General features: G+C 40.8%; 1 protein-coding gene across 5 annotated transcripts; it reads right to left on the bottom strand.

The window, feature by feature from the left end:
• Positions 1 to 42: 42 nt before the first annotated feature.
• CEP55 (centrosomal protein 55) lies at positions 43 to 27693 on the bottom strand. Of its 5 annotated transcripts, none has more exons than XM_065922932.1 (9): positions 27443 to 27693; positions 25553 to 25747; positions 23244 to 23519; positions 20356 to 20424; positions 12327 to 12477; positions 10759 to 11072; positions 9367 to 9438; positions 8579 to 8704; positions 43 to 159 (listed from the first exon to the last, which is right to left on the bottom strand). In XM_065922932.1, exons 2-9 carry the CDS (start codon positions 25733 to 25735, stop codon positions 58 to 60), a joined length of 1293 nt encoding a protein of 430 aa, XP_065779004.1. In that variant the 5' UTR covers positions 25736 to 25747; positions 27443 to 27693; the 3' UTR covers positions 43 to 57. The 5 variants fall into 5 exon arrangements, with proteins under 5 accessions (XP_065779004.1, XP_065779001.1, XP_065779000.1 ...); XM_065922929.1 differs by lacking the exon at positions 43 to 159 and adding an exon at positions 5646 to 6725 and having other exon boundaries at positions 25553 to 25761; XM_065922928.1 differs by lacking the exon at positions 43 to 159 and adding an exon at positions 5646 to 6725.

Raw genomic sequence — 27693 nt, 5'->3', positions numbered from 1 at the left:
GTAGAAGAGGGTGATGTAGGAATCATGGAAGCTCAGAGAACATTTCTTACCTTATCTTTAACCAGGGTTGCTGGCCTGGTGAGGGCATGAGATGGTGGGTGAGAGGGAATGACAGGCTTCCCCCCAGGTGCCATTCCCCAGCCACTTCTTCTCCAAAATCTAGGGGTGGCCAATGAGACAAGAGGGAAGGGGGCAGAACACAATCTTTAAAAAAAAAATGACACAGCCATTGAGGACACGACATAAACTGGTTAAAACTGATTAGGCCCAAGATGGAAGGCTTCCAACAACCCTTAAGCCTCATTATACGCATATTGTAATACACTGGCATATGCTAATAACAGCACCACAGGTGCCATGACAGGTCCCAGGCCAACCAGAAAAGGCAAAAAAGTGGGCAGTGGCCCAATTCTGGGAAATTCCCGCCCCTTCTCCAAGATAATTGGAATAACTTTCCCACTCATTAGCCTATGAAATTAAGCAGCGCATAAAAACTAACCACCCCCAGTACCCACCACCCTCCAGCCCCCACCCCCACACTCTCACCTCCCCAGGCGGCCCGCACTCCATGACGGGTGTTCCCCAGGGGCCCCTCTTCCCTCCTGAGAGGGCCACATTCTGCCTGTGGAACGTTTATCTCCGTCAGCCTGCTTTCCCGTTACTCTAGCTCACCTGTGAATTCTGTCCTCTGCCAAACCAAGGACTCTCACTTGGCACCTGTCCCAGAAACTCACCCAAGACCTGAGACTCGACCGTCCTCTCCAGCCACATTTTCCTGTAACCTCTTTACAGAGGATATTAACAAGGCTACTTCTTACCTATCACCTTGCCTGACTGAATTCCTTCCCATGTGGAGACATAAAGAACCTGAGCTTCAGTAAGTCCTGAGACTAGTTGCATAGCTTCGATTGGAAGGCTGCGGGTTCAAGTCCCATTGGAGGTGTGCAGTTTCACCACATTTGTGTGTGTGCTCAGCCACTCAGTCGTGTTCAACTCTTTGCGACCCCATGGACTGTAGCCTGCCAGGCTCCTCTGTCCATGGGATTCTCCAGGTAAGAATACTGGAGCAGGTTGCCATTTCCTTCTTCATAGTATCTTCCCCACTCAGGGATTAAACTTGCATTTCCTGCATCTCCTGCATTGGCAGGTGTATTCTTCACCACTAAACCACCTGGGAGGACCACAAGGGGCACACAGTTCTAACCTGTTCTTCACATCTGCTTTGCTGGGACCATTCTTGGCAGACGCCTTGCAGGAGGAGGGGCAGTGGAACCAAGATCTGACCAATAGGAATGTGAGCAGAGTGTGTCACTTCCGGTCTGGCACAGTTATGAGATGGTGTGGTAGTTTTCATCACTCTTACCCCGCTTCTTTGACATGGGAGGCCTCGTGTTCCAGGTACTGTAACTATAAAATGAAGGAGGGTCCCCCGCCCTCCTAAATTGTGAGATGAGCCAGAAAGAAACCTGTACTGTTAAGCCACTGAGATTTCAGAGCTTCCTTGGTACCGGATCCTAGCCTGGCTCATCCTGATACATTGAAATCCAGTTCTAGTCAGTGAGATCCAAGGGAAGTGTACTGTCCATGGCTATTTCCACTTGCAACACATTTCTTTTCATTGCAGAAAAGGAGAGAAACATATGAGGAGCGCTCATTCACTGCCCTGGCCAGCTGTCGGTTTCTCAGTTTTGCAGGGAAAAAAAAAAGTCTCATTAGATTGTGATGCTGGTAATTGCAATATCCATTATATGAGCATGAGTAGGGAACAGAGGGTTACACAGAGCCTTAAGGTTGTGAAATTGCTGGTCTAAACTAGGATTCTTTGATTCCAGACTTCTTTTTTTTAACAAACAATAAGTGCCCTGATGGTGTCAGGCTTTTCTGTTATTTGTATCTGAATGCACCTGCCCTCATACTTGTTACAAAGAGAATGAGAAGTGTGGTTATAATGGATGAATAAAATGAACAGTTGTTTGTGGGTGTAGGTAATGTCACTGTCATCTCTTGTCTTCATCCTCATTCACAGTATAATCATTGCTGAAAGATAAAAATAGTCCTGGACAGTATTTCCTTGCCTGTGATGTGCTTTCATGTGTATTTTCTGGCTCATATGTGATATACAAGTGGCAGCATAATGTAGGAGATAACAGTTCTGTCTCTATAGGCACACAAACTTGGGTTGAGATACTAGCTCTGTCAATCTCTTTGATGTGTGACTTGGACAACCGACAAACTCCCTAAACCATGGTTTCCTCATTTATATGACGGAACAGTTCTGGAAACTCACAGGTAGTGTCACTGCGAGGAGAAAATGACACGACACAGGAAGTTTATAAGCATATTGTGTGGGACACTAAAAATGCTTAATACACAGGATTCCCCAAAATAGGTTGGATTTTGATTTGTATGATAGCCTAGAAAGAGGGATGGGGCACACACAAACATTCTCATTTTACAGTGGAGGAAGCTGAGTCTTAGAGTTGAAATGAAATGAAACCTTGCTCAAGTTCAGAAACAGATTTTCATCCCAAGTCCAGTGATTCCCATTTCAGGGCTCTTGCCATAGTAACATGTTTCCTTGAAACTGCCAAATATGCTGCTGTGTCTAACTCTTTGTGGCCCCATGGACTATAGCATGCCAAGCTCCTCAGTCCATGGAATTTTTCCAGAAATTGAGAAATGAACGAAATGAATGAGAAATTCCAGAAATGAACGAGTTGCCATTTCGCACTCCAGGGGATCTTCCTGACCCAAGGACTGAACCCGTCTCTTGCGTCTCCTACATTGGCAGGTGGATTATTTACCACTAGCGCCTCCTGGAAATTGCAAAGAAGCAATACAAAATAAAATTTAAATTCTGAGCTGCTTCCTTTTTGATCTCCAATAAACAGAATCATTTTCTTAGAAGAGAGTTATTACTATAGTTATTACTGTACTATGTGCAAATGTGAGAGACTTTTAAGTTTTTACTGGAAATAACATACTCAAAAAGTTTTTTTGTTTTTTTTTTAATTTCTCTTTGGCTGTGCCGGGCCTTCATTCATGCATGGGCTTTTTAGTTGCAGTGAGTGGGAGCTACTATTTGTTGTGGTGTGCAGCCTTTTCTTGTGGTGACTTCTCGTTTCAGGACACAGGCTCTAGGGCACTCAGGATTCAATAATTGTGGCATAGGGGCTTAGTTGCCACACAGCATGTGGGATCAAACCTGCGTCTCCTGCATGGCAGTTGGATTCTTTACCACTGAGCCACCAGGGAAGCCCTCAAGGTTTTTTCTTAATCCTCTCGTCTCAGTTCCACCCCACCACCATCTATCTCCACTTTATAAAGATTGAGTGAAAATACACATCTTCCTACTCTATGCAAGGTGGCATAAGTACCATTCTACAAAATCTGTAAATCACACGGCAAAGCTGACTTTTTTCTTTCTCCTTCATTAAAACCTTTATTTATTATCTCTGCTGATATTTAACATTCAAAACGGTTTACTTTCTGTATCTTTTTCACAACATGCCTTTCAACATCAAGTTAATAAGATACAAAGGAACACCTTTCACCTTATTACAATCTGGATCTACACCTCTGCCCTTTGTCATCAGAAAGTGACCACTCTAACACAGGCCATGTTTTCCTTTAAGCAATGTTGAATGATTCACTCTCAACATAAGTCTAGGAATAAACACTGTTAAAACTTGAATATTATGTTTCCTTGAACCTGGCTTAGTCATCGCTGCTTTCATAAAGCCTCTCCTCTCTCACCCGTGGGTGACCTCTAATGAGGCACTGACCTCACTTGTGCTATCATTCATTGGTCAGTCTTGATGTCCACCTGTCTTGGCTCTTCTAAAGTGGTTCCTGCTATACCCTCTCTCCACCTCTAGTGCCTGGCACCACACCTTGTCCATTGCAGATGAGTTAAATATTTGCTGAACCAAGTGAGGAAATCTGTGCTTGGTATATCCCCTAAAAGAGGCGAGACTCCTTCAAGGGCTTCCACGGTATCTCAGTGGTAAAGAATCTATCTGCCTGCCAATGCAGGAGACGCAGGTTGGAACCCTGGGTTGGGAGGATGCCCTGGAGGAAGAAATGGGAACCCATCCCAGTATTCTTGCCTGGGAAATTCCATGGACAGAGGAACTTCACAGGCTATATAGTCCATGGGGGTTGCAAAGAGTTGGCCATGACTCGGCGATTAAATAACCTTAGGGCAATTTTTGGGCTTCCCTCGTGGCTCAGACAGTAAAGAATCTGCCTGCAATGCAGGAGACTGGGGTTCAGTCCCTCAATCAGGAAGATCTCCTAGAAGGAAATGGCAACTCCAGTATTCTTGCCTGGAGAATTCCATGGACAGAGGAGCCTGGCATTCTACAGTCCATGGGGTCGCAAAGAGTCGGGCATGACTGAGCAACTAACACGCACACACACTTATCTGTAATACTTGTTAAACTGTCATAGTGGAAGATTTGTTGGTCCTTGGGTTAAATCAATACAGTGTGTCTGGCAAGCAAGAAAGTGAAGGTTATTGTCAGGTGTTAATTCATTGTCATACAGGTGCATGCCATTCCTTCTTTCTCTGTTGCTTGGTTTGAGAGACATAACTTTAATCTGAATCTGAGTGCTCCTGTCTACTTGTGGACCATAGGATGCACCCTAGGGCTCAGCCTTCCCTGCCCCTTTCTCCATTATCTCTTCAGATCCTGGGCAAAACCCTAGCTTGAACCTACCTTTTACCTTTGGTGAACCTACCTTTTAACCTTGGGTGTCACCACTAGACTGGGGGTTTCCCTGGTAGCTCAGCTGGTAAAGAATCCACCTGCAATGCAGGAGACCTGGGTTCAATCCCTGGGTTGGGAAGATCCCCTAGAGGAGGACATGGCAACCCACTTCAGTATTCTTGCCTGGAGAATCCCGATAGACAGAGGAGACTGGTGGGCTAAGTCCATGGGGTCGTAAAGAGTCAGACACGACTGAGCAACCAAGTACAGCACAGCACGCAATAGATTGTATTCTTCAGTGTCTTACTCTTGTTTCCCACTCAACCACCCAAAGCCAAAAGATGTTAGGTTCACAGCAGAGAGCACAGCACAAACAATAAGGCAAATAAAGAGAAACAGACCAACAAATACTGGATTTGCCTTAGAAGGCAGAGCACTGGGGATCTTGGAAAGAGTAATTTTGCAGGAATCATTTCATACAAGCCAAAATGGTAGTGGCTCTAACAACCACTCCCATTGGGAGTCTGGGCCTCCCTCGTGTTCCTACAAACCTGCTAAGAGACCTGGCTAAGTCACACCCCTCTCTGGGGCTCTGTTTCATCAGGGAGTTAAGGTTGGGCTAGTTCAGTAGTTCTGTCTTCAGTGATACACCAAAATGCATCTAGAGAACTCATTGATAAGGCACATTTCATGCTTCCCACCCCCCAGAAACCCTGATTTGGATCACAAAGAAGGCTGAGCACCAAAGAATTGATGTTTTTGAACTGTGGTGTTGAAGAAGACTTTAGGGTCCCTTGGACTGCAAGATCAAACAAACCAATCCTAAAGGAAATCATTTCACACTGTATGTTTATCTGTAACTCTCTGGCACCCTTCTCAGGACAGAAATCTTAAAATACCTGTCTATATACATATACTCTCCTCATAGCAAAATTTATTAAATAACTCTTTATTCTTTTCTCCTTTACATTACCAACAGTAGCCCAGTGTTAAGCACTTTATAAAACCTGAAGAAATTAAAAAAAAAAGTTGGTTTATGCACACATGTATAAAAATATTCAGATAAGCAAATATCTGCTCATTACATCACCCAGCTTTTAAGAGTGCCAAAAATAAATAAATAAAACATTTGCATATCAAAAGAGAGGGCTCGGTGGTTTTGTTAAAATTCATTTTAACAATTTTAGCTAACTAACATGTGCTGATGAAATTCAAGTTAAAGGTATAGCCAGTTAACATCAGAGAAAACACCGTGTGGTGAGTAAGGAATCTGCTTTGTGCTTCAAACACAGCTAGGTCTACAGTTTCAACAGTAAGCAGCAAGATGAAGAAAATGCCCAACTTTTCTAATAACTGTTCTATCATAGAAAGGAAACATAAATGAAAAGAAAAAAGTATCACCATCTCTTCACAAAGGACATCAAAGTCAGAATGGCAGGCTTACGAACTGCTTGGATTAAAAAATAATAACAATAAAGATCCCTGGTTAATTGCTTTTGATATTTTAAAAATCCAAAAACATAAAATATTTGCTTGTTGGTGTAATAGATTTGACCTACAAGCAATAACCTGAACTATGTTTTCTTCATCAAGTACTTTAACAGTGCAAAATGTTGGCGGTCTCAGCATTCAATGCTCGGAAATGCAAAGCAGGCAAAAAAACAAAAACAAAACACAATGATTCACTGCTATGCTAGAGTCTTAAAGGTAGACAGGCAGTTTCTGAGGGGAGGTGAAATTCAAAATGTCCACTAGCTAACATAAGATACAGTATTGAATCTTTTGACACAAAAACAAAAAATAATCACATTGCTACTTGGAACAGTATTCAACGTGGACGAGTAGATCTCGGTGTTCGGTGGCTGGATATTGGATATTGCACTTAGGACATTCCACCAGGCTTTCATTTAATGCAGCAGTGGGACTTTTTGGTGAGGCAACTTTTCCTCTGTTTTCAGTCTCCTTTTGGAAAGTGACTAATGGCTCTGTGAAGGCAAACTCGCGAATCTGCTTCTGAAAAATAAGTGTTAAATGAACATGGTTTGTATAGATGGTCTACCACTCAGCAGCTGTAACTGCTCCATAGATACTCCAGTTGCTTCAGCCCTCTAGCTAGATTTTCTTCTGAATCTCTCCAGTCACTGGTATTACACTGGTAACTTACCACAAGGTGGTTATGCATGCATGCTAAGTCGCCTGAGTTGTGTCCAGCTCTTTGTGACCCTACGGACTGTAGCCTACCAGGATTCTCTGTCTATGGGATTCTTCTCCAGGCCAAGAATACTGGAGTGGGTTGCCATGCCCTTCTAAAGAGGATCTTCCCTACCCAGAGATCAAACCCACATCTCTTATGTCTCCTGCATTGGCAGGTGGATTCTTTACCACTAGCTTCACCTGGGAAGCCTTATGAGGTTGTTATAAATCACTGAAATTACCCAGGAAGTACTAGGATCAGGTGTTTACGTAGCAGGTTTTATTAAAATGCTTAGAGTCACATGTAAAGGTAGGACTATGGGCAATGCTGACAAAGATTGCTAGGTTAAAGACGGGCAACTTCAGCAATAAAGAACTGTATGGAATTAAGAGCAGCAAAAAATCTTAGCAGGTCACACAGATTATACACAGGAACGACTAAGATACTGTATAATTCATTTGTGATATCTCATTTTCATGTTTTTTTCCCTGAGAAATTTAGAACAGTCAGTAAAGCTAAAAATGAACATTTTAAAGCATACTGTGAAAATGAATGGTAGGAAAACAAAGAAAAATACAGGAAAATTATGGATTCATTTGGACACTGTTTGGCTTCCTGTACTTTGATAAACAGTCATAAATAAGAATGAATTCTAAATTTCAATTTTAAATATTATGGTAAAAATCAATGACATAAACAGAGCCAAAAAATTATTTTCTGTCTTTTATTCATAAAGAAATTGCAAATGATTGTAAAAACTGCTTTTTTCTCTTTCGAAAGCTGAGGAATTCTATTTGTGACATTTCACCCTGTGCAAATATTCTGCAATACAAGGATCATATACAAAATATGGGCTAATGGAACAGACCCTAACAGGTTTGGTCCAGAGCTTACCGTGTGGTTCTTTAGCTTCTAATTTGTGTCTGACTCTTTTGCAGCTCCATGGACTGTAGCCCACCAGGCTCCTCTGTCCATAGGATTTCCCAAGCAAGAATACTAGAGTGGGTTGCCATTTCCTTCTCCAGGGGATCTTCCCCACCCAGGAATCAAATGATCTCCTGCATTGGTAGGTGGATTCTTTACTACTGAGCCATCAGGGAAGTCCCTCAAAGCTTATTAGTAGAATGATAATAGGTAAATCAAAACCATTTCCTCATAGAAGCAATGTTATTAAAAAGGTTAATGTTTTAAAAGGTTATGTATTCAAGGTAATCCACAGACTATGCTTATATCAGTATGCCTACAAGAGTGTATTAACAGTAAAAGTCCATTAGCCCTAAAAGCAACAGTTTTTTCTTTTTTTTTTTTTAAAGAGAAAAGCACAACTTCAGTTCAGGATCTAAAACTGCCCTGCCTTGCTCCCTTTGTCCCCCAGGCCAAGCTCTGTTCAGTGCCTCTAGAATCACAGAGCCCAGAGTGGGTGGGGATGATCCCAGGCACTGGTAATGTTATCATTACCAAGAGGCTGGTAATGTCCCTCTGTCTAGTACTTTGAACTGATGCTCAAAGGGCAGATGCTTCAAATGAGGCAAGGGATTTGATCTGACTAATTTAAGAAACAGCTATTCTTAAACTGTATCCTCCTATTTTGGGAACTGCTTTAACATATAAATAGAAAGATGGCAGAAAAAGAAAGATGAAATAAGTTTTTGTTTAACCATTCCAGACTCACCAAGGATTCCAACTGTGTTATTTGATTTCTTGCTTTGCGGAGCTCCTTAAGAATTACATGCAATTGATGCTGCATATTTTGACGATCAAGTTTTTCATTTTCAAAGTCTAAAGTACATGCCTGCATCTGGAAAAAAGTGCCCAAGATAAGACAATGACAGCTACTGTATACTGTCTAGTTTTCCTGACTGGAGGTTTCTTTAGTATCACAAGAAAAAAACATGTTGTGCCATCAGAGTAAGAACTCCTCTGAGCACAGGTAGATGTTGATAAATGAAGAAACTCTGTCCAAGGAACAAAGCCAAAGTGTGAGGTCTAAGTGAGTGAGGAACAGCTTAAGAAGTTGCTGGTTAGAATCTGTCCTCCTCATCCTTCTTTTTGTGGGGAGGGGAAGGAGATGGCTGTTCCCTGGTTTCGAATATACTAAAAATCTCTGGTCTCTTGAGAGTAACTGGTCTCTCTTTGAGTTCTACTTGAAGTTATCAAGTAGTTCTATTAGGAACATCCTGTCAGACTACCAGCCATTTAGGGAAGAAGAAAGTTTGCTAAGGCAAACATCTGTCTGTCAAGAAAATTGCCATGTCACCTTAGAGAATTTGGTTTAGCCTAAAGATAGTAATGGGAACATATGGCTGGTGTAAGTTGTCACTTTCAATACTTTTGTTAAAAGTTTTTAAAAAAACATTTTATAGAACTTACAAATGGTTCTTCATACAACAGTGTAAACATGAGGAAAAATTCCATTTTCTCAAAAGTTAAACTGAATTTAGAAGAAACCCTCATGAGTACCTGTTGTTCCAACAGAGCTACCCTTGTTTGTTCCTCCTCCTGCTTCAACAGAGATGTGTAAAGAAACTGAACCTGTAGGATGTAAATAGAACCAACACTGTCACATCAACTTTTTATAGCTTGACCCGACCCAGGATGCATGAAAGGCTCGCAAATGTCACATCTCTAACCAGGGCAACACCTGCTCTTCTGGGCGAGCCCTTCCAGCTGTGGTTGGACAGCTATCTATGCAAACAGCTGAGCAGTACTAACCAGGCCGAGTTCCCCGAGGCACAGACTGAATGTAGACAGAAAGCGCTAAGTCAGAGTAGACAAGTAGGTCTTAACATTCACTGATATTTCTGAGTAGGATAACAAAGCTGGCAGAGCTTGGCCTTCTCAGCCACAGAGTTGGAGTCAAATTTTCAATCATTTCTGCTTAATCTTTTGTAAATATCACTGCTCACACCTTAGGCAGAAGTGAGCATGGTAAAGACTGAGAAGGCAAATGTTATAAGCCATTTTTTCCCTCTCTCTCAAATTCTGGAGGATTTTAGAAATCACTATTCTAAGAGTAGCAGTAACTAACATTTACCTAGTCCTTTAATTTATAAAGTGCTTTCACCTTCTCTCAGCTGACCTTCACAAAAGTCCTATGAGGTGAAAAGAGGTTATAAGATTTATTATTATTAATTTGACACACAAATAACCTGTCAGTCAGAGAAGTTAGCTGATTTTCCTCAGGCTACACATCCTCAATGAGAGACCTGGGATGGACCCCAAATTATGTGTTTTCCATTATTTCATGCTGTGGGGGATATTTAATAAGTTTCTGTTGAAATAGTACTCAATTCTAATAAATCTAACATAGTAATGCCAACATTACTGAGACAGACATTCCAGATCTGGCTATGAGCACAGTGAGAACATGGAAGGTATACAGTGAATTAACTTGAGAACAGTTCACAGTGCCAGCCTAGGAATCAACCTGGATCCCCGATCCCCTTCTTTCGGCTTCCCACATATACCTACCTCCTCCTCACTGCCCCCCTTCAGCTTCTCACACATGCCTACCTCTTCCTCACTCAGAACCTTTATGTCTGTGATCCCTTCACCAGGAGGGAATTCCCAGTCACTCACCTCACTGGTGCCTTCTCACCCTCAGCTTTGTCCAAATACCATCTCCTCAGTGAGGCCTTCACTGGCCTCAATTTCTCTCGATCATACTGCCCTGTTTTATTTAGGTACTTGCTTATGGTCTGTCTCCCTTCTTAGCATGAACTCCTATGAGGGGGTAGGAACTTGTGTTGTTCCATGCTGGTTCCTAAGTAGTTAAAATAGCCCCTGACACTTAGTAAGTACCATGGAAATTATGGCTTACGAACCACGGAAAACCATGCTGGTTAGACTCACCTGAGATAACAGCTCTTCAGATCTCTTCTTCTCTTCCTCAAGTTTTTCTCTGGCAAGATCATTCTCTTCCTTGAGCCTCTGTATTTTCTCTGTTTTCTGCCTATCATCTTCCAGATGTTGTACATCTGCCTTTCTTTGGGAACACAACAGTTGATTTAAATCTTGCACTTCTTTTTGGGTTTCTTCATATTTTCTTCGAAATTCACTCAGTTCAAAATTCAGCTGAGTTATGGTTTGTCGTTCCACCTCAAGATCTTTTTTTGCATTTGCCAAGAGATGGTTGTAATATTTTTGCTTTTCTTCTTGAAGATAACCTGTGACAAATATATCATGACACAACTCACTTTACAAAATAGGTAATTTTCCTGAAGAAATGAATGTAACTATGCTTCTGTATTCATGATCACATTATTTCCTCATCCTCAAAAATGAAGACTCAAGAGACACAGGGATCATGGTTGATGTTTGACAGAACAAGAAACAGAAGTTCAGGTATACTACTTGAAGTTACAAAATTAATAGCTAGAAGAGCCAGAAACAGTAATATAATTATTCTGGGGGTGGGCGTGTCACTAATGTCTAAAGAAAACAAAAAACAAATAGAGACATTAACGCATATACCACTTTGATAAAACACAGAGAGAGAGAGAGAAAGTAAGAGAGAGAAAATAAGAGAGGGAGAGAGAAAAGAAAAATCGTATTACCAAAGGAAAAAGCTACACTTCACCCATAATTAAAAACCTACTTTCACGTGTAGCAAATTTATAATGGCAGTACAGTAGTAACCTTGTCCCCTGAGGGATAAACAGCTTTGAATTATCTCTAGAGACATTCCTTTCGTACTGTTTTAGCATTAGCTTCATTTTAAATATTCAAATGTGAAGCTCTGGGATTATGAGACTTCTCTTTCTGTAATTCAAGGCTCCAGAACCAGTAGGGCTGTCAGTCATTTAAATGAGTGCCTTGCACAGAGCTTTTTCTTTTCCTGGCTCATCACCTGGAACTGCTGAATCTATCTGTAAAATGAGAATAATGATCCTTTCTGCCCTTGCTCTTAGGCTCTTGTGAAACTCAATGGAGATCAAAGAAGCTGCAAAGCCTTTGGCAAACAGACAGCATCACTGATAAGAACTTCATCTCAGTTCTAGGGTGAGATTCAAATGATTGAAGCATCATGTATAAAAATGTAATCTTTCTCCTAGAGTTGATATGAATAACTGCTAAAGGGAAGCCGAATAACAAGATAGTCACTGACAAGGCTAGCACCAGGGAAATGAAGCTGGAGCAGGACTTTGAAGGAGGGAAAGGACTTGCAAGGTGGAAAAAACCTAACGTGCCTGCAGAGCTGCAAGATCCCTTTACCCTGTGCCTCTCATCCTCTGGTGTCAGAAAACAATGGGAGATGAATTCGGAAGATTGGCTAAAATGGGATTTCTTACTTCAGGCCTTAGCAGACCTGCTCTTGTTTTACTTTATAACACAGATCTATAAGAATCTAAATTTGATGCATCTGTCTTTTTGGAAAATGTCAGGCAGGCCAACCCAGAAGAACATTTTTATACCAGTACCTTCTGATTCAGTCTTTTTTGTCTGCTGTGGGAGTGTCTGGGGGGCTGTTTCCACTTTCTGTTCCAACTCGAAGATCTTTGCTAGAAGTCCTTTCACGTAGACCTCTCGCTGCTGATCATACACAAGCCACTGCTGATTTTTCTCCAGAGCCTCAAAGTGAAAATGAAAGCAAATCAATAATCAAAACCCAAACCCTTCAAATGGACAAGGGACCACATGGTACGAAGTCTTTTCCAGCACATAAATACTTGATGGCTCATATCACAGAATGATTCCAGGCATCACTGTAAAGCTTCCCACACAGAGACATATTCCAAGGCCACACACCTTCAGAATTCCAAATAACATGGCCAAGTCATGTCCACACAGGGTTACGTTCATTTGTCCGCTGTCTCCTATACAGTTTGCCTCGTGTTGGTATCCACATCATTCTCGGTTAATAGAATGTCTTTGTGGCAGAGGTGGAGATGCAGTGCTCAGTACTCTTTGAGAGGTATTTCCACCCACCTGAGGGCTCTGCCTGGGGGCTCTCCAAGGGGTGGACAGAGGCTCTGTCAGGCGTGCATCCTACTCTGACAGTGCCACCTCCCCACCCCTCCTCAATCCTGGGCCTTCCTCTTCCTTTCACAGATGTGGCTCCCCAGTAAACTGCACTGCTGACTACTCCATCTTGTGTCTGCCTCCCGGAGAACCAACTCAAACACCACCCCCTTTCTTTATCACCAGTTTTCATCTTTTAGAGCTCAAAAATCACCAAATGGAAACTTTCATCTAGTTTGTATAGGGGTTTAGGAACTCAGTTGTTATAAACACATACCTACATATTTTAAAAACTTATTTTACCAATCCTCATTAGCTTTTTTCTGTGTTTGCTGTTTCAAATAGATTGTGCGCGCTTAGTCACTCAGTCGAGTCCTACTCTTCACGACCCCATGGACTATAGCCCGCCAGGCTTATCTGTTCATGGAATTTTCCAGGCAAGAATACTGGAGTAGGTTGCCATTTCCTACTCCAGGGGCTCTTCCTCACCCAGGGATTGAATCCGTTATCTCCTATGTCTCCTGCACTGCAGGCAGATTCTTTATATTAAGTTCCTTGAAGTGGCAGACCATGTTCTTCCAAAAGGACTCCCAGCTTTTGCATACAATGTATAGTTGAGAAATTATTTGAATGATGGACAATATTAATAAAACAAACTATGTCTATTTAAGTTAGCTGGTAACAGGGAAAGTGGTTTACTTTACCATTACTGCTCATGTTAATTTTTCATTTCAGTTATATCTTTCCTACAAGAACCTAGCTATGCTTTACCAGCCACCTAGGAAAAGTTGGAAAATTTTATAAAATCTCATCTACATTTTCTGTGGCTCATTCCACCTGATCTGTGGCAAGATATTAGCCAATATTCACAGAAGAAGCTACGTTAACTTCAGTGGAGAAATCAAGGTAGCATATATGGACAGAGGTGTATAGGTTTATGAAAGGTAATATTTATTTTATTTTTGGCTGCACTGGGTCATCATTGTTGTGCATGGGCTTTCTCTACTTGCAGAGAGTGGGGCCTACTCTCTAGTTGTGGAGTGTGGGTTTCTCACTGCAGTGGCATCTTTTGTTGCGGAGCATGGGCTCTACGCTCTCAGGCATTAGTAGTTGAGGCTCACGGGCTTAGACACCCTGCAGCATGTGGTATCTTCCTGGACCAGGGATCAAACCCATGTCCCTTGCATTGCAAGGTGGATTCTTAACCCCTGGGCCACCAGGTAAGCCCAAAGATTTATGAAATTTTTTAGTGAAAAATTCTATTGATATTTTGATTTTTAACTGGGACAAATTGATATATACTCTGATTCTAACTCTCACTGGTCTTAACCATTGGATCCTTGGAAATTCAGTCAAAGGCAAAGCCAAAGGAGACTGCCAGGGCTGTACACAACTGTATAAACACCTCCCGTTCACCTATACCCCTGTTTTGCCAGTAGCAGCAGGACAGAAATTCAAGTTGAAAGCTAGCAAAGAAGATTCGCCCATGAGTAGTAGAGGGAAAACAAAGTCTTGAAATGCTTATACTTTAGCACCAAAATGCAATAAGATTACAACTCTTCTCTCCTTTCCAATCTAGGTCTTCCATCCAAGAGTATGGAAAGTGAAACTGAAAGTCGCTCAGTCATGTCTGACTCTTTGTGACCCCAGGGACTATATACTCCATGGAATTCTTCTGGCCAGAATACTGGAGTGGGTAGCCTTTCCCTTCTCCAGGGGATTTCCCAACCCAGGGATCGAACCCAGGTCTCCCGCATTGTGGGCGGATTCTTTACCAGCTGAGCCACAGGGAAGCCCAAGAATACTGGAGTGGGTAGCCTATCCCTTCTCCAGAGGATCTTCCTGACCCAGGAATCAAACAGAGGTCTCCTAAATTGCAGGCGGATTCTTTACCAACTGAGCTATCAGGGACTGCCCCCTTTTTGTTCTGTTTCTGGAAGGCTGAGGAAGTAAGTCTCAATGACTACTTGTGTAAAGAGAACATGCACAGCTAAATCTAATGTCACAGGTGTAAAATGTTAAGGGCCCCAGAAGGAGGTATACACACTGATGCTAAAACCCCTTCACCAATGGCCAAGCTCATTGGTACTGAGCCCTCTGCCTGTGCCACTTGTGCTGACTTGCTTAACATGAAAGTGTGAGTCATTCTGTCATGTCCAACTCTGCGACCCGGTGGACTGTAGCCCACCAGGCTCCTCCGTCCATGGGGTTCCCAGGGAGGAATACTGGAGTGGGTTGCCATTTCCTTCTCCAGGGGATCTTACTGATCCAGGGATTGAACCCAGTTTTTCCACACTGCGGGCAGACTCTTTACCATCTGAGGCCCCAGAGAAGCCAAGACTTACATGAAAGTGAAACTCTCTCAGTCGTGTCTGACTCATTGTGACCCCATGGATTGTAGCCTGCCAGGCTCCTCTGTCCATGGAATTCTCCAGGCAAGAATACTGGAGTGGGTAGATGTTCCCTTCTCCAGGGGATCTTCCCAACCAGGGATCGAACCCAGGTCTCCCACATTGCAGGCGGATTCTTTACCATCTGAGCCACCAGGGAAGTCCAAGACTTATCTACCCCCACAGAAATACCTGCTTGAGCAGTGGTTCACTGTTGGATCTTGGTAATTTGGGGATTTATAAATCCTCACGTGGAGGCTGATTTCCTCATCAAGAACAGTGAGACGAGACACAGGCCATGACCAATAGCTTTAGGTCAATTAATATAATGATTGCTGAATATTTTGAGGCAAAATAGCTACAGCTAGTAAGTTCAGTTCAACCTCTTCCTCGATCCCCCAAAGTGCTAAATTGTTTTAATGATATTAATAACAGAATATTTTAAAGCTTCAGGAAAACACTCGCTGAAACTGAAGCTAGGTTCCTTTCAGTTCAGTTCAACTGAACTGAAACCCAAAAATTAAGTCTGACACTGTTTCCACTGTTTCCCCATCTATTTTCCATGAAGTGATGGGACCAGATGCCATGATCTTAGTTTTCTGAATGTTAAGGTTTAAGTCAACTTTTTCACTCTCCTCTTTCATTTTCATCAAGAGGCTTTTTAGTTCCTCTTCACTTTCTGCCATAAGGGTGGTGTCATCTGTCATGATATATCTGAAGTTATTGATATTTCTCCTGGCAATCTTGATTCCAGCCTGTGCTTCTTCCAGCCCAGTGTTTCTCATGATGTACTCTGCATATAAGTTAAATAAGCAGGGTGACAATATACAGCCTTGACGTACTCACTTTCCTATTTGGAACCAGTCTGTTGTTCCATGTCCTTTAGGCTGACATTAAAATTGTCCACAATCTGCCAATTCCCATCCCTTCAAATCACAGCCTGACCTTTCCCCTTCACTGCTTCCTTGTTGTCTACACAATAAAGCACACCCTCTGTGCCTCTTCCCTTCGTGCATGGTGCTCTACAATCCCTTCCTATGTTATCTGCCCATTTAAATTCCACATTACAGCAAGTTCCAGTGGGTCCAGGCTTATCTTTCAAGGCTCCTCACCGTAACTGTCCTCATCAAACTTCCCTCCTTCATAAGCAACTAGTGATTTTTGTGTCCATTGTCTACCTGGCATCTTATACTCATGAACTCTTGATTGCTTCCTGATGATATTTCTTATCTTAATTATACCCTGAGCCCTCTGACAGCTGGGCATAGGCTTGTTTAGATATTTTATTTCACAGTTCCTTATTTGTGCTTCTGTACCTGGAAGCTGCCTGATAAATGTTTGTGAATGATGTTGACAACATGGGGTGGAGAAAATGCCTTCAAGAACCAGAAAGCCTTGTAGACCTAGACAGAAGTTCGAGAGTGTTTAGAGGAGGGACGAGAGGGCAGGAAGGAATCTAGAAGTTCCTTACGCACAGTAGAACAATACATTTAGTGATTCAAAAAGAAAAAAACACTTTCAAAAATCTATTACTAATTAACTAAGTAATGCATGAAAATGTAATCAAAATATTTTGTCATAGAACTACCATAACTATTTTTGTAGTCTTACAAGTGTATAATATGTATCCTTTGTGTCATAATTCATCCTTGACCTGGGAGAATTAATTATTATCAATGACTAAAGTGTGGCAGCCAGGAGGTATGACTTTTTATCCTTTAGGGCTGCCAGAAAAGAGATGGCACAAACGCAAAGTTCTTAACAAAAAAGCTGCCTGGTGTGACTCAACTGAAGTAAAATATACGTGTGTGTGAGTGTGTGTGTGTGTGTGTGTGTGTTAGTTGCTCATTTGTGTCCAACTCTGCGACCACATGGACTGTATGTAGCCTGACAGGCTCCTCTGTCCATGGAATTCTCCAGACAAAAATACTGGAGTGGGTTGCCATTCCCTTCTCCAAGGGATCTTCCCAACCCAGGGATAGAACCAGGTCTCCCACACTGCAGATTCTTTACCATCTGATCCACCAGGGAAGCCTAATTTTAGTATATGTGCTGCCAAAGCGAGGATGAGACATTATTCTAAAGGGCCACATGATGGCGATGTTACTTCAATAAAGTAATAAACATTTCTTTACTACTGATCTCACTGACTGTATCTACTTTCGTTTCTTTATAGAATCAACAAAAAGTAGATTTGATAGCTTTCAGTGGATGTTGACATTATGAGTTTTGCATCTTTAGATTAGTTATCTCTTCCAGCTTTGTGTCTCTACACATTTGTTAGACATGCATTTATCATATTCACCCAAGTTATCAATAAAAATATAAAATAGGTAAAGTGAAGCTGTGAGGAATGCCATGAAAGCTCTTTCTCCTGCTTTGGCAGGGATTCACTAAATATTTCCTTGGGCAAAAACTCTAACATAGATTGAAATGTTAGCCTATATTGAAGGAAGAAAAAATGTGTGTCAATTGACAAAACTGGAATACGGATGGTAGATTACACAGAAGTATTATGCCCATGTTAAACTTATTAAAGTTGATATCTGTATGGTGGTCATGTAACAGTATCCTCATTCTTAGGAATATACATTGGAATATACAGGCTGAAAAGGCTGTAGATATATGCAACTATTTTATGGTTCAGAAAAAATATTATGTTTGTGTGTGTATGTGTATGTGTGTGGATGGGGCGGGAACTGGAAGAGAAAGTATAAAATGGGATAAAATGCTAATGAGTTCAATTTTGGTAAAGAGTATGTGAACTTATGTATGTACTATTTTCCATTCTTATAACTTTTCTGTAAATTTGATTTTTTCCCAAATTAAAAATAATTATTATTTATCTTCAGTAATTCTATGTTTAAAAGTCAGATTTTTTGTTTTTTGGCTGCCCCATGTGGCTTTATGGATCATAGTTCCCTGACGGTGTATCAAAACCATACCCCTTGCAGTGGAAGACTAGAGTCTTAACCACTGGACCACCAGGGAATTCCCTAAAAATCAGATTTTTAAAATTAAGACCAAGAAATGCCTATTAAAACTGACATTTAGCTATTTGGTTTTAAAGTTACTGACACTGGATAATGATTACAGCATTGAAAGTGAATGTCACTCAGTCGTGTCCGACTCTTTGTGACCCCATGGACTGTCCATGGAATTCTCCAGGCCAGAATACTGGAGTGGGTAACCTTTCCCTTCTCCAGGGGATCTTCCCAACCCAGGGATTGAACCCCGGTCTCCTGCATTGCAGGCGGATTCTTTACCAGCTGAGGCACAAGGAAGCCCAAGAAAACTGGAGTGGGTAGCCTATCCCTTCTTCAGGGGATATTTCCAACCCAGGAATCAAACCAGGGTCTCCAGCATTGCAGGTGGATTCTTTACCAACTGAGCTATCAGGAAAGCGATTACAGCATTAACACGATGTAACTGTTTCAAAATATGAGCCAGACCTAAATGATAGCTGAGGAATGATATGGCTTGGCCCTAAGAAAAGTAAAACAGATTTTTAGGACTTATTTTAGCCTAACAAACACTGATTCTTAAAACAGGTGGGCAAACTTCTATAGGAAGTTTTGTGGGAGCTCTGCAGAGGGTATAGGGCTAGAATGGCTGAGTCCTGTAGACTTAGGAGTGAGATTTTTCTTTCCCTGCTCCTCAGTCTTCCAACTATAATTCTCCCCCTGGTCTGAAAGATCTGCTGAGATCCCAAAGGGATAACCAGAGCTTGGCCACCTCTTACTCCTCAAGTGTAAGTTAATGGTTCTCACATGGTGGTCCTCAGACCACCAACAGTAGCAGCAGCACCTGAAACTTATTGGAAATGAAGACTCTCAGGTTCTCTCCCAGACTAATCGTCATTACATAAAAATAACTTTAGTTGATATTTGAAGCAGTTAGCACTGAGAAGCCTAAAAATTACACATGGGTTTAAGAAAACAGCATCTATTTTCAGGCACTTTGCTAAAAGAGACATTATAAAATTCAAGAAACTTCACCAGATTCCATCTAGTCATTCTTTCCAATTATCTAAATGCTGGGGATAATATATGACATACAAAAAAACTTATTTTGATAGTTCTTTAAGAATTGTGTTTCTTTTTTATTTTAGTTACCTCTAGGTAAATTACTTTGATAAAGGTACTCTAGAACTCAGTTATACAGACACTAACAGATTTAAATTCTTTTCTTGAAAATCAAATAGGGGAGGTGGGAGGGGGGATCGGGATGGGGAATACGTGTAACTATATGGCTGATTCATGTCAATGTATGACAAAACCCACTGAAATGTTGTGAAGTGATTGGCCTCCAACTAATAAAATAATATTTAAAAAAAAAAAGAAAGAAAATCAAATAGGCCTCAAGGTATGCCTGCTATGTGAGATAAAACAGGACTCTTAAGAGCACACTTAGATCAGGGTAGACATGCCAGTAATATTTCTGGAAACACAGTATCTACCTATTGACCCAATAATTAAATCAAGAATTTCATACTTCGCATATCTAATCTTAAAATTTGAAAAAATACACTGTGACCACTAGTCCTATGTCCCCAATTTATTTAATTTTCAATGCAACCCACCAATCCATTTAAGATATAAGTTTGGAATAATACAGCTAACCTCATATCCAACTCTAGGAAAAAGAAATATTAAATACACAAAGAATGTATTTCCTTTTCAAACTAGGAAAGCAAATACTGCTTCCAAGGGAAAAATTTCAAACTAAAGAGGACATGTAGCATGGGTAAACAAAAAGAAAAAACAATACATATTAAATTACATTATTATAATAAAATAGTTGAGCAAATTAGATTTAAGTGAAAACAGGATATTGTTGAGTTATTTGGTAGAAATGGGTGATTTCCAAGGTTTTCTAGCCTAAAGAGACCATACTTAGAGGAACTGGCCCTCTTAAAAGTCTGGAAAGAGACTTAAATGTGGTAACCCAGAAAGATGATTTCAAACCATTCATTTCTTCATCTCCTCAAAAGATTTTTTTCAAGCTACAGCATTACTGTTGTCAATTTCCATGAAATTTAATAATAAAGGAATTAGTCCTCTTTAGCTATAACTTAATAAAATAAAAATGAACTTACATCTTTCAACTGTACTTCCATTTCATGAATATTACTCATTGATGAATTGAAGCAACTTGTAGCCACAGTCTGTAAGTAGATCAATAGTAGTTAACATGATAATTTAAGAACATAAGTTTCCTCATTATACTTACCTTCATAATAAGACAGTATATTTCACATACATCCCAAAACCCAGAACCGGTATATGCCAGGTGATGAGTAGCAGTGCGGAATTAGTTCTGGAGTCCTGGAGGGCTCCTAAGCAGATTGGACACCCTGAGATTTCATATCTAATTTGATATCTGAGGTCATCTGGACCCCAGAATCACCAGACTAGCCCTCAGTGGAGATGAACAGCCCTGATTTTCACCAGGAAACAAAACCAAGCAACTGGCCTATTTAAATGAAATCCGGAAAATATTATCAAATAAAAGATAAATTTTGTTTTCTAGAATCATATTTATATTCAACATTAGCAATAGTATTAATTAGTATTCATTCATATAGAACTCAAAATATAATCTGTCTCCTCTTTTTTCTTCATTTTTTCAGAGGCAATAAAAGAGGGAAGTAGACGGTAAGTTGGTGTTTCAAACGGTCAAGAATCCACCTACAGGAGATCGAGTTTGACCAGATTTGATCTCTGAGTTGGGGAGACCCCCTCCAGTGTTCTTGCCTGGAGAATTCCATGGATGGAGGAGCCTGGTAGGCTACAGTCCACGGGGTCGCAAAGAGTCGAACACGACTGAGTGACAACACTTTCATTTTCCAGGTGGTAAGGTACCAAAGCTAGCCAACAAAGCTCATAAAAAGCTGCATTTCAGTCGTTTAACAGCTCTGAGTAAAGAGACTTGTGTAAAGGATGGCAAGAAAGCTCAAAATATATATTCGTTTCTCTAGAGATGCTCTTTACCCCTCTCAATTTAGTCCTTCAGGTGGAAACCATGACAGAGAGAGTTCATCACATTTCTTTCCTTTTATCCTGGGCACACTGCAAACCACCTTTCCCAGTCTTTCCTGTGGTTAGTGAGGTCAGGAGACTGAATTATGTCCAGTGGAATGTAAGCAGAAATGAGATATGTCAATCCTAGGCCTAGACCCCACAGGTTAACCCAGTTCTTCACATGTTCTCTAGCCCACAGCTGTGTATAAAGGATCTGGTGGAGGACTGCACTCTGAGAGATGGGGGAGCCACTAGAAGGAAGGAACCTGGATCTCTGAATGATTCTGTGGAGCAAAGCCTCCTCCACTCCAACCTAAAATAAGCTGTGACATGAGCGGAAAGATAATCACTTGTATAAGACTCTGAGATTTGGACGTTGGTTGTCAGGTGATTAGATATGCTGACTAATACAGAAATTAACAGTGAGTATCCCACAGTAATTATATGAATACATTTTTAAAATTATCATTTCTACCAAGATTTATATTTCCATCTTCAAAAGTAGAGAAACTGATTCTTGAGCTTTAAGTAAAAGTGAAAGTGAAGTCGCTCAGTCGTGTCCAACTGTTTGCGACCATATGGACTGTAGCCTGCCAGGCTCCTCCGTCCATGGGATTTTCCAGGCAATAGTGAAGTGGGTTGCCATTTCTTCCTCTAGGGGATCTTCCCGACACAAGGCTCAAGCCCACATCTTTTGCATTGGCAGGCAAATTCTCTTAGAGTAGGAAGACCCACTCTAAAGGGGAGTACAAAGACCCTTAACATCACTGAAGCATTTATTTGAAAGCAATAGATTTTCTTCTGTAAGTAAGTAAGTTTTGGTCACTTAGTGGTGTCTGACTTTTTGCAACCCCATGGACTGTAGCCCACCAGGCTCCTCTGTCCATGGGATTCTCCAGGCAAGAATACTGGAGCAGGTTGCCATTCCCATCTCCAGGGGATCTTCCTGACCCAGGAATCAAACCCAGGTATCCTGCATTGTAGGCAGATTCTTTACCATCTAAGCTACCAGAGAAGTGCTCTTTGTTCTGCAGGTAGTGTTAATAGCTGTAGTATTAGTATTATTCACATGTCCAAATTTTCAAGAGAATCAAAGGTCTGATCAATAAGAAACTATTTATTTAGCACTATGGTGGCTCAGATGGTAAAGCGTCTGCCTGCAATGACTTGGGTTAGATCCCTGGGTTGGGAAGATCCCCTGGAGAAGGAAATGGCAACCCACTCCAGTATTCTTGCCTGGAGAATCCCATGGACGGAGGAGCCTGGTGGGCTACAGTCCATGGAATCACAAAGAGTCAGATACAACTGAGCGACTTTCACTTCACATGCCAGGCACTCTGCTAGGTTATTCACATATATTGTAACATTTAATCTCCAGTACTCGTATCCTCATTTTACTGATGTGGAAACAAATTTAGGAGAGGGGTCTGGTGAATTCTAGCATTGTTTCTAAGGCTAGAGAGGTTAAGGAATTTGTTTAGACTCACACAGCTAGCAAGTGGAATCTGAATTCAGAGCTGCCGAACCATAAATCCCTGCTCTTTCTACTACACTAATGACTCTAAAACACAAGACAGGAGAAAAGCATACTTGCTATTTTAATTGGGTATCTCAAATATGAAAAATAACCCAAAAATGAAGCCATTGTTCTCACAATACAAACTAAAGAAAAAAAGAATTCAATAAACACTTCCTGGCTATTGTAGATACACAGCAGAGTCTGTATTCTGAATACTCCCTTGGGCAAAACAATGGTATGGTCAGTGGGGGGAGCCATATTACCTATTTTTGCTTATAGAGAAGAACCAGACTATGATAAAAAAAAAAGTAAACCTGTTAGTATACTATACTGTTTCACCATTTGACAAGCATGTTTTAACAAACCCATTCCTAATAAGAATTACAAACTGCATCAGAAAAGACCAAAAAAACAAAACAAAACAGGTTTTAAAGAAATTAGTACCTGTGATAAATGAAGTGTATTGGCCGTGCCTTCAAGTTCAGCAAGCCTTGCAGTTGTAGCAGACAACTGTTTCTTCAACACATCTGTCTCTTCAGACAAGGATTTCAAGAGCTGTTCTCTTCTTTCAGCTTCCTTCGTTTTCTCTTCCAGCTGTTCAAGCAATGCAGTAGTGCTGTGCTTGGCTTTTAGCTGGTCTCTGAGTCGCTGTATTTCTTTGTCCTTTTCTGTGAGGCGATAAACATTCTTCTCTCTCTCAGCCTCAAGGACTCGAATTTTCTAGATATAAACTAAGAAGAATCTTAGAACAAGGCCAGGTCAAACACAAAAATAAACAGTACATTACAACAAGCGTGTAGGAAGTATTTATTATGTATCAAGTCAGCATTATACCAGATACCAGGACCAAAAAAATGCTCAGAGAGCTCATAGAGAGTTAGACCAATACGTTTATGCAGTATGATAAGTGCTGTGGTTAAGATATATATAAAATGAACAGGACATGGACACAGGAGAGACCACTTAGAAAGCTAAAGAAAAGCTGACTCTCACCTGAGCATCTGCTAATCATTCTCCCATCATGCCAATTCTAGTCATTTTAATGGCTAAAAGTTGAGTTACACAAAGAGATACATGCTTGCTAATGAACTTGAAGCAACAGAATTCAGATATTACAGAATGTTATAGGTGTATAAAATCACATTCATAAACTTGCTTTTTGTTAATAAACGATTTGGGGGAAAAAAAAGATTTGGTATCAAATCTAGAAGGTGATCTTCAAGGGAGTGTTCAACATTTTCAAGGATTGGAAAGTTAAAGAAGGCATGTTAGTTAAACTCTTGCTGGTAAAAGGGAGAAAGCACTAATATAGAGATGATATAAAAATAAGTAAAATGGCTTTACATGCTGACAAAGGAAAAAAACTTAAAACTAAAAACTCACATTTGAGGGTGGGCGGGAAAAAACAGTTTTTCAAATAGAGACGGGGACATAGAGTTGGATGGTTGTGTGAAAATGATGAGGGGATTTTTAGTTGCCTACCAGCTTAAGATAAGACAGTATTATGACACAGTTACCAAAGAAGCCAATACAATTCCAAGATTTCATAGAGTACAGCATCCAGATTAGGGGAAATAATAGTACTGTTTCAATCTGTGTTTGTGACTGTGTGCAATCTGGAAGCATTAATTCAAGAGGGACATGAACACCAGAAAAGTGTTCAGGAAAGTGACAAGGATGAGAAAAAGCTAGTAAAGCTGAAGAATATGGGGCTGGCCTATAGATAAGTAAGAGGAGCAAGATTTCCTTGTATATCTGCATGCATGCATGCTAAGTCACTTCAGTCATGTCCAACTCTTGGCAACCCTATGGACTGTAGCCCGTCTGGCTCCTTTGTCCATGGGATTCTCCAGGCAAGAACACTGGAATATCTTTCCATGCCCTTCTCCAGGGGATCTTCCCAACCCAGGGATAGAAACCCCGTCTCTTAAATCTCCTGCATTGGCAGGTGGGTTCTTTACCACTAGCACCATCTGGGAAGCCCTGGACACCGGAAAAGCTCTCAATTGGATAAAAAAAAAAAAAAAAGATTTGTTCTGTGTAGCTTTAATGGACATAGCTAGAACAAACTGGTAGAAGTTATAGGAAGTTTAATTTCAATTGATTATAAAGGGATTTTGACAGCCATTGCTTGTCAGAAGTAAAATGAATTGGAAAGAGAACTCTCAGGAAAGCTACTAGATTCTTTCACCAGATTACAAGATAATCTTTATGTCTAAGAATTGGTGATAGATCATTTCTCCATGCTTGAATAAGAATTCACCTCAATATGTGTTAAAAAAAAAATAAATCATTTGGTTTTATGATGTGCCTTATAAAGTAAAATTTAAAGAAATCCAATGATATTATTTAGTAGGGATCATTTGTTTTCTAACTATGAAAAATAAAAGTACTCTTGCAAAATAAATTGAACTGATTAAATTTTAAATCCCTCCAGTTCTAATATTTCTAACTCCTTTTCAGACTATGTCATAACAAATTGTAAATTAGGGAAATATTGTTTAACAGAACACAAAATGCTGATATCTGTAATGATTTTACCTTAAAAAAAAAAAAACCTGAAAACAAAAATTACTTGTAAAGTAGCCAAAATACATGATTAAATGGGTTTTTAAACCTTTATACTAAAATCTACATCCCAAAGGTGACATGATTAGATTTGTTGTTTACATTTATTGAACATAAAGACTAGATTATATCATATACTTTCTCATCTACCATAGTAAAGCTTACTACAGTTTAAAAGGTCTTACCTCCAAAAGTTTGTGTCTGTCTTTATCAATCAGCTTTCCTTTTCCACTTGTTATTTCATCCACTGATGTTTTTAAAGCTTCAATTTCTCCCCTAAATTTTTCTAATGCAGTTTCTGATTTGGAGTTACTAGGCTTTGGTCCCCATTTACTTTTAATTAAATCTTTGGGATTTCTGGAAGACATTTCTTAAAGTGCCTGTAAAAAGAAATCTGAGTTTACAAGGTCAAATCTCAGGCTTGAAAAGATCTAATAACCTATTTACTAAACAGAAGAACTTTTCTATGTAAATAGAAGTGATTCAGTGGGGTATGGCTTCTAACTTGCTAACAACAATATATATATATTTTAAATCTGGGTGGTAGATGCATGGAGGTAGTCAATAGTCAACCTGTACGTCTGTGTTTGTGCAGGATTCTTATGTGTGTCATACTTCAATAGAAACGTTTCATTAAAAAAAAATAGAGGGATAACCAATAATTAAACCGTTAAATGAAACCTGAAAGTTAGATCACAAAGACAAACTTTACTCTAGAATAAAAGGCCAATGACAAATAATATAATTCTGAATATCTGGACACTGAAACATCATTACCTGACATAATGGTGCATCCTCTGTTTTAGAAGATACGCCTAGTTCAGTTCTATCTTAACTGTAATGTTCAGAGAGCACAGTGGGCAGAAGTGAGAAGAATTCAGTATGAGGCATTTATAGGAAAAGGAGACCCAATATTCAAAGAATTCAGGAATGGCAGGAATTAAGAACAAGAAGTAAGGAAAAGTTTTGTTGCTAAGTCATGTCTGACTCTTTTCCGACCCCATGGACTAATAGCCTTCCCAAACTCCTCTGTGCATGGGATTTCCCAGGCAAGAATACTGAAGTGGATTGCCATTTCCTTCTCCAGGGGTTCTTCCCGACCCAAAGATTGAACCCAAGTCTATACTGAGCACATAATAAAAGTAGCTTTAATTAGGGAGGTTAAAAAGCATTTTCCCACCTATGGATCCCCAAATAAAAGAATAATAATGTAACTAAGGAAGCCAGAGGAATATGATACTATTCATGCATTCAAAAAAATATTGGAGAACCTAATTTACCAGGCAGCATAATAGGTGCTGGGTAAAAACTGGCTGAAAACAAGAATGAAAGAGAGACATGTCCCTTACATGACGGAACTTTCAATCTAGCAGAGGAGGCAGGCAATAACAAGGAAACAAGTATAGATCCTCAAACTGGAAAACAAATGTTATCCAGTAAAAGAAAAGTACAGTGATAAATGATACAAGTAAAAGTAAGGGAGACTTACTTAGACGCTGAGGTGGGGAAGGCTTCTCTATGAAAATAACCTTTAGGGTCACCCTGTATGTTATTGTTTAGTCGCTAAGTCCTGTGCCACTCTTTTGCGACCCCATGGACTGTAGCCCACCATGCTCCTCTGTCCATGAAGAATTTCCCAGGCAAGAATATTGGAGTGGGTTGCCATTTCCTTCTCCAGGGGATCTCCCCATCCCAGGGATCGAACGAAGCTCGTCTCCTGCATTGGTAGGCGAATTCTTTACCACTAAGCCACCAGAAAAGGTTAGCCCTGGATTTTTGTCCATTCTAAGGTGAAAGATTAAGATACCTAGCAAAGGGCACAAAGCATCTACTACAGGCCACGTCTTCTACAAGTGGAGGCAAATCTACAAACACCTTCACATAAGATCTCCTGTGGGAAGAGAGGCAAAGAAAACTGCAAAAAGAGGCACCCTTTTTCTCACCTCTGAGGTGAAGATGTTTGTAGAATAGACATGAAAGTGCTTGCTAATCCGCAAATTGCTGTACTAAGGAAAGGACGTGGCCAAGTCACCAGGACGCCCTGCGCTTGTCTGAAAGAGGATGGCAATACTCACGGGCAGAGCTGAAAGCGGGGATCCAATCGGCGACGGTCTTCCGGGGACAGGCAAAAAAATGAGTGCCAGGGAACGGCCACTGGCTCCAAGGTAGGCAGAGATTGAATCCCAGCCAGCGCGTTCTCCCACTGACCCCGCCTCCCCCGCGGTCACACCCGGCCTCAAGGCTGCGGGTCCTGGCCGCCTCCGCCACCCTCCGCGGTCGCCTCCCCGCAGCCAGCCAGCACCTGAGGCGAAGCGCCGCGCTCGCG

The sequence above is a fragment of the Muntiacus reevesi genome, chromosome 2 (assembly GCF_963930625.1).
Source record: "Muntiacus reevesi chromosome 2, mMunRee1.1, whole genome shotgun sequence".
Lineage (NCBI taxonomy): Eukaryota > Metazoa > Chordata > Mammalia > Artiodactyla > Cervidae > Muntiacus > Muntiacus reevesi.
This window is presented reverse-complemented; position numbering and strand designations above follow the sequence as displayed.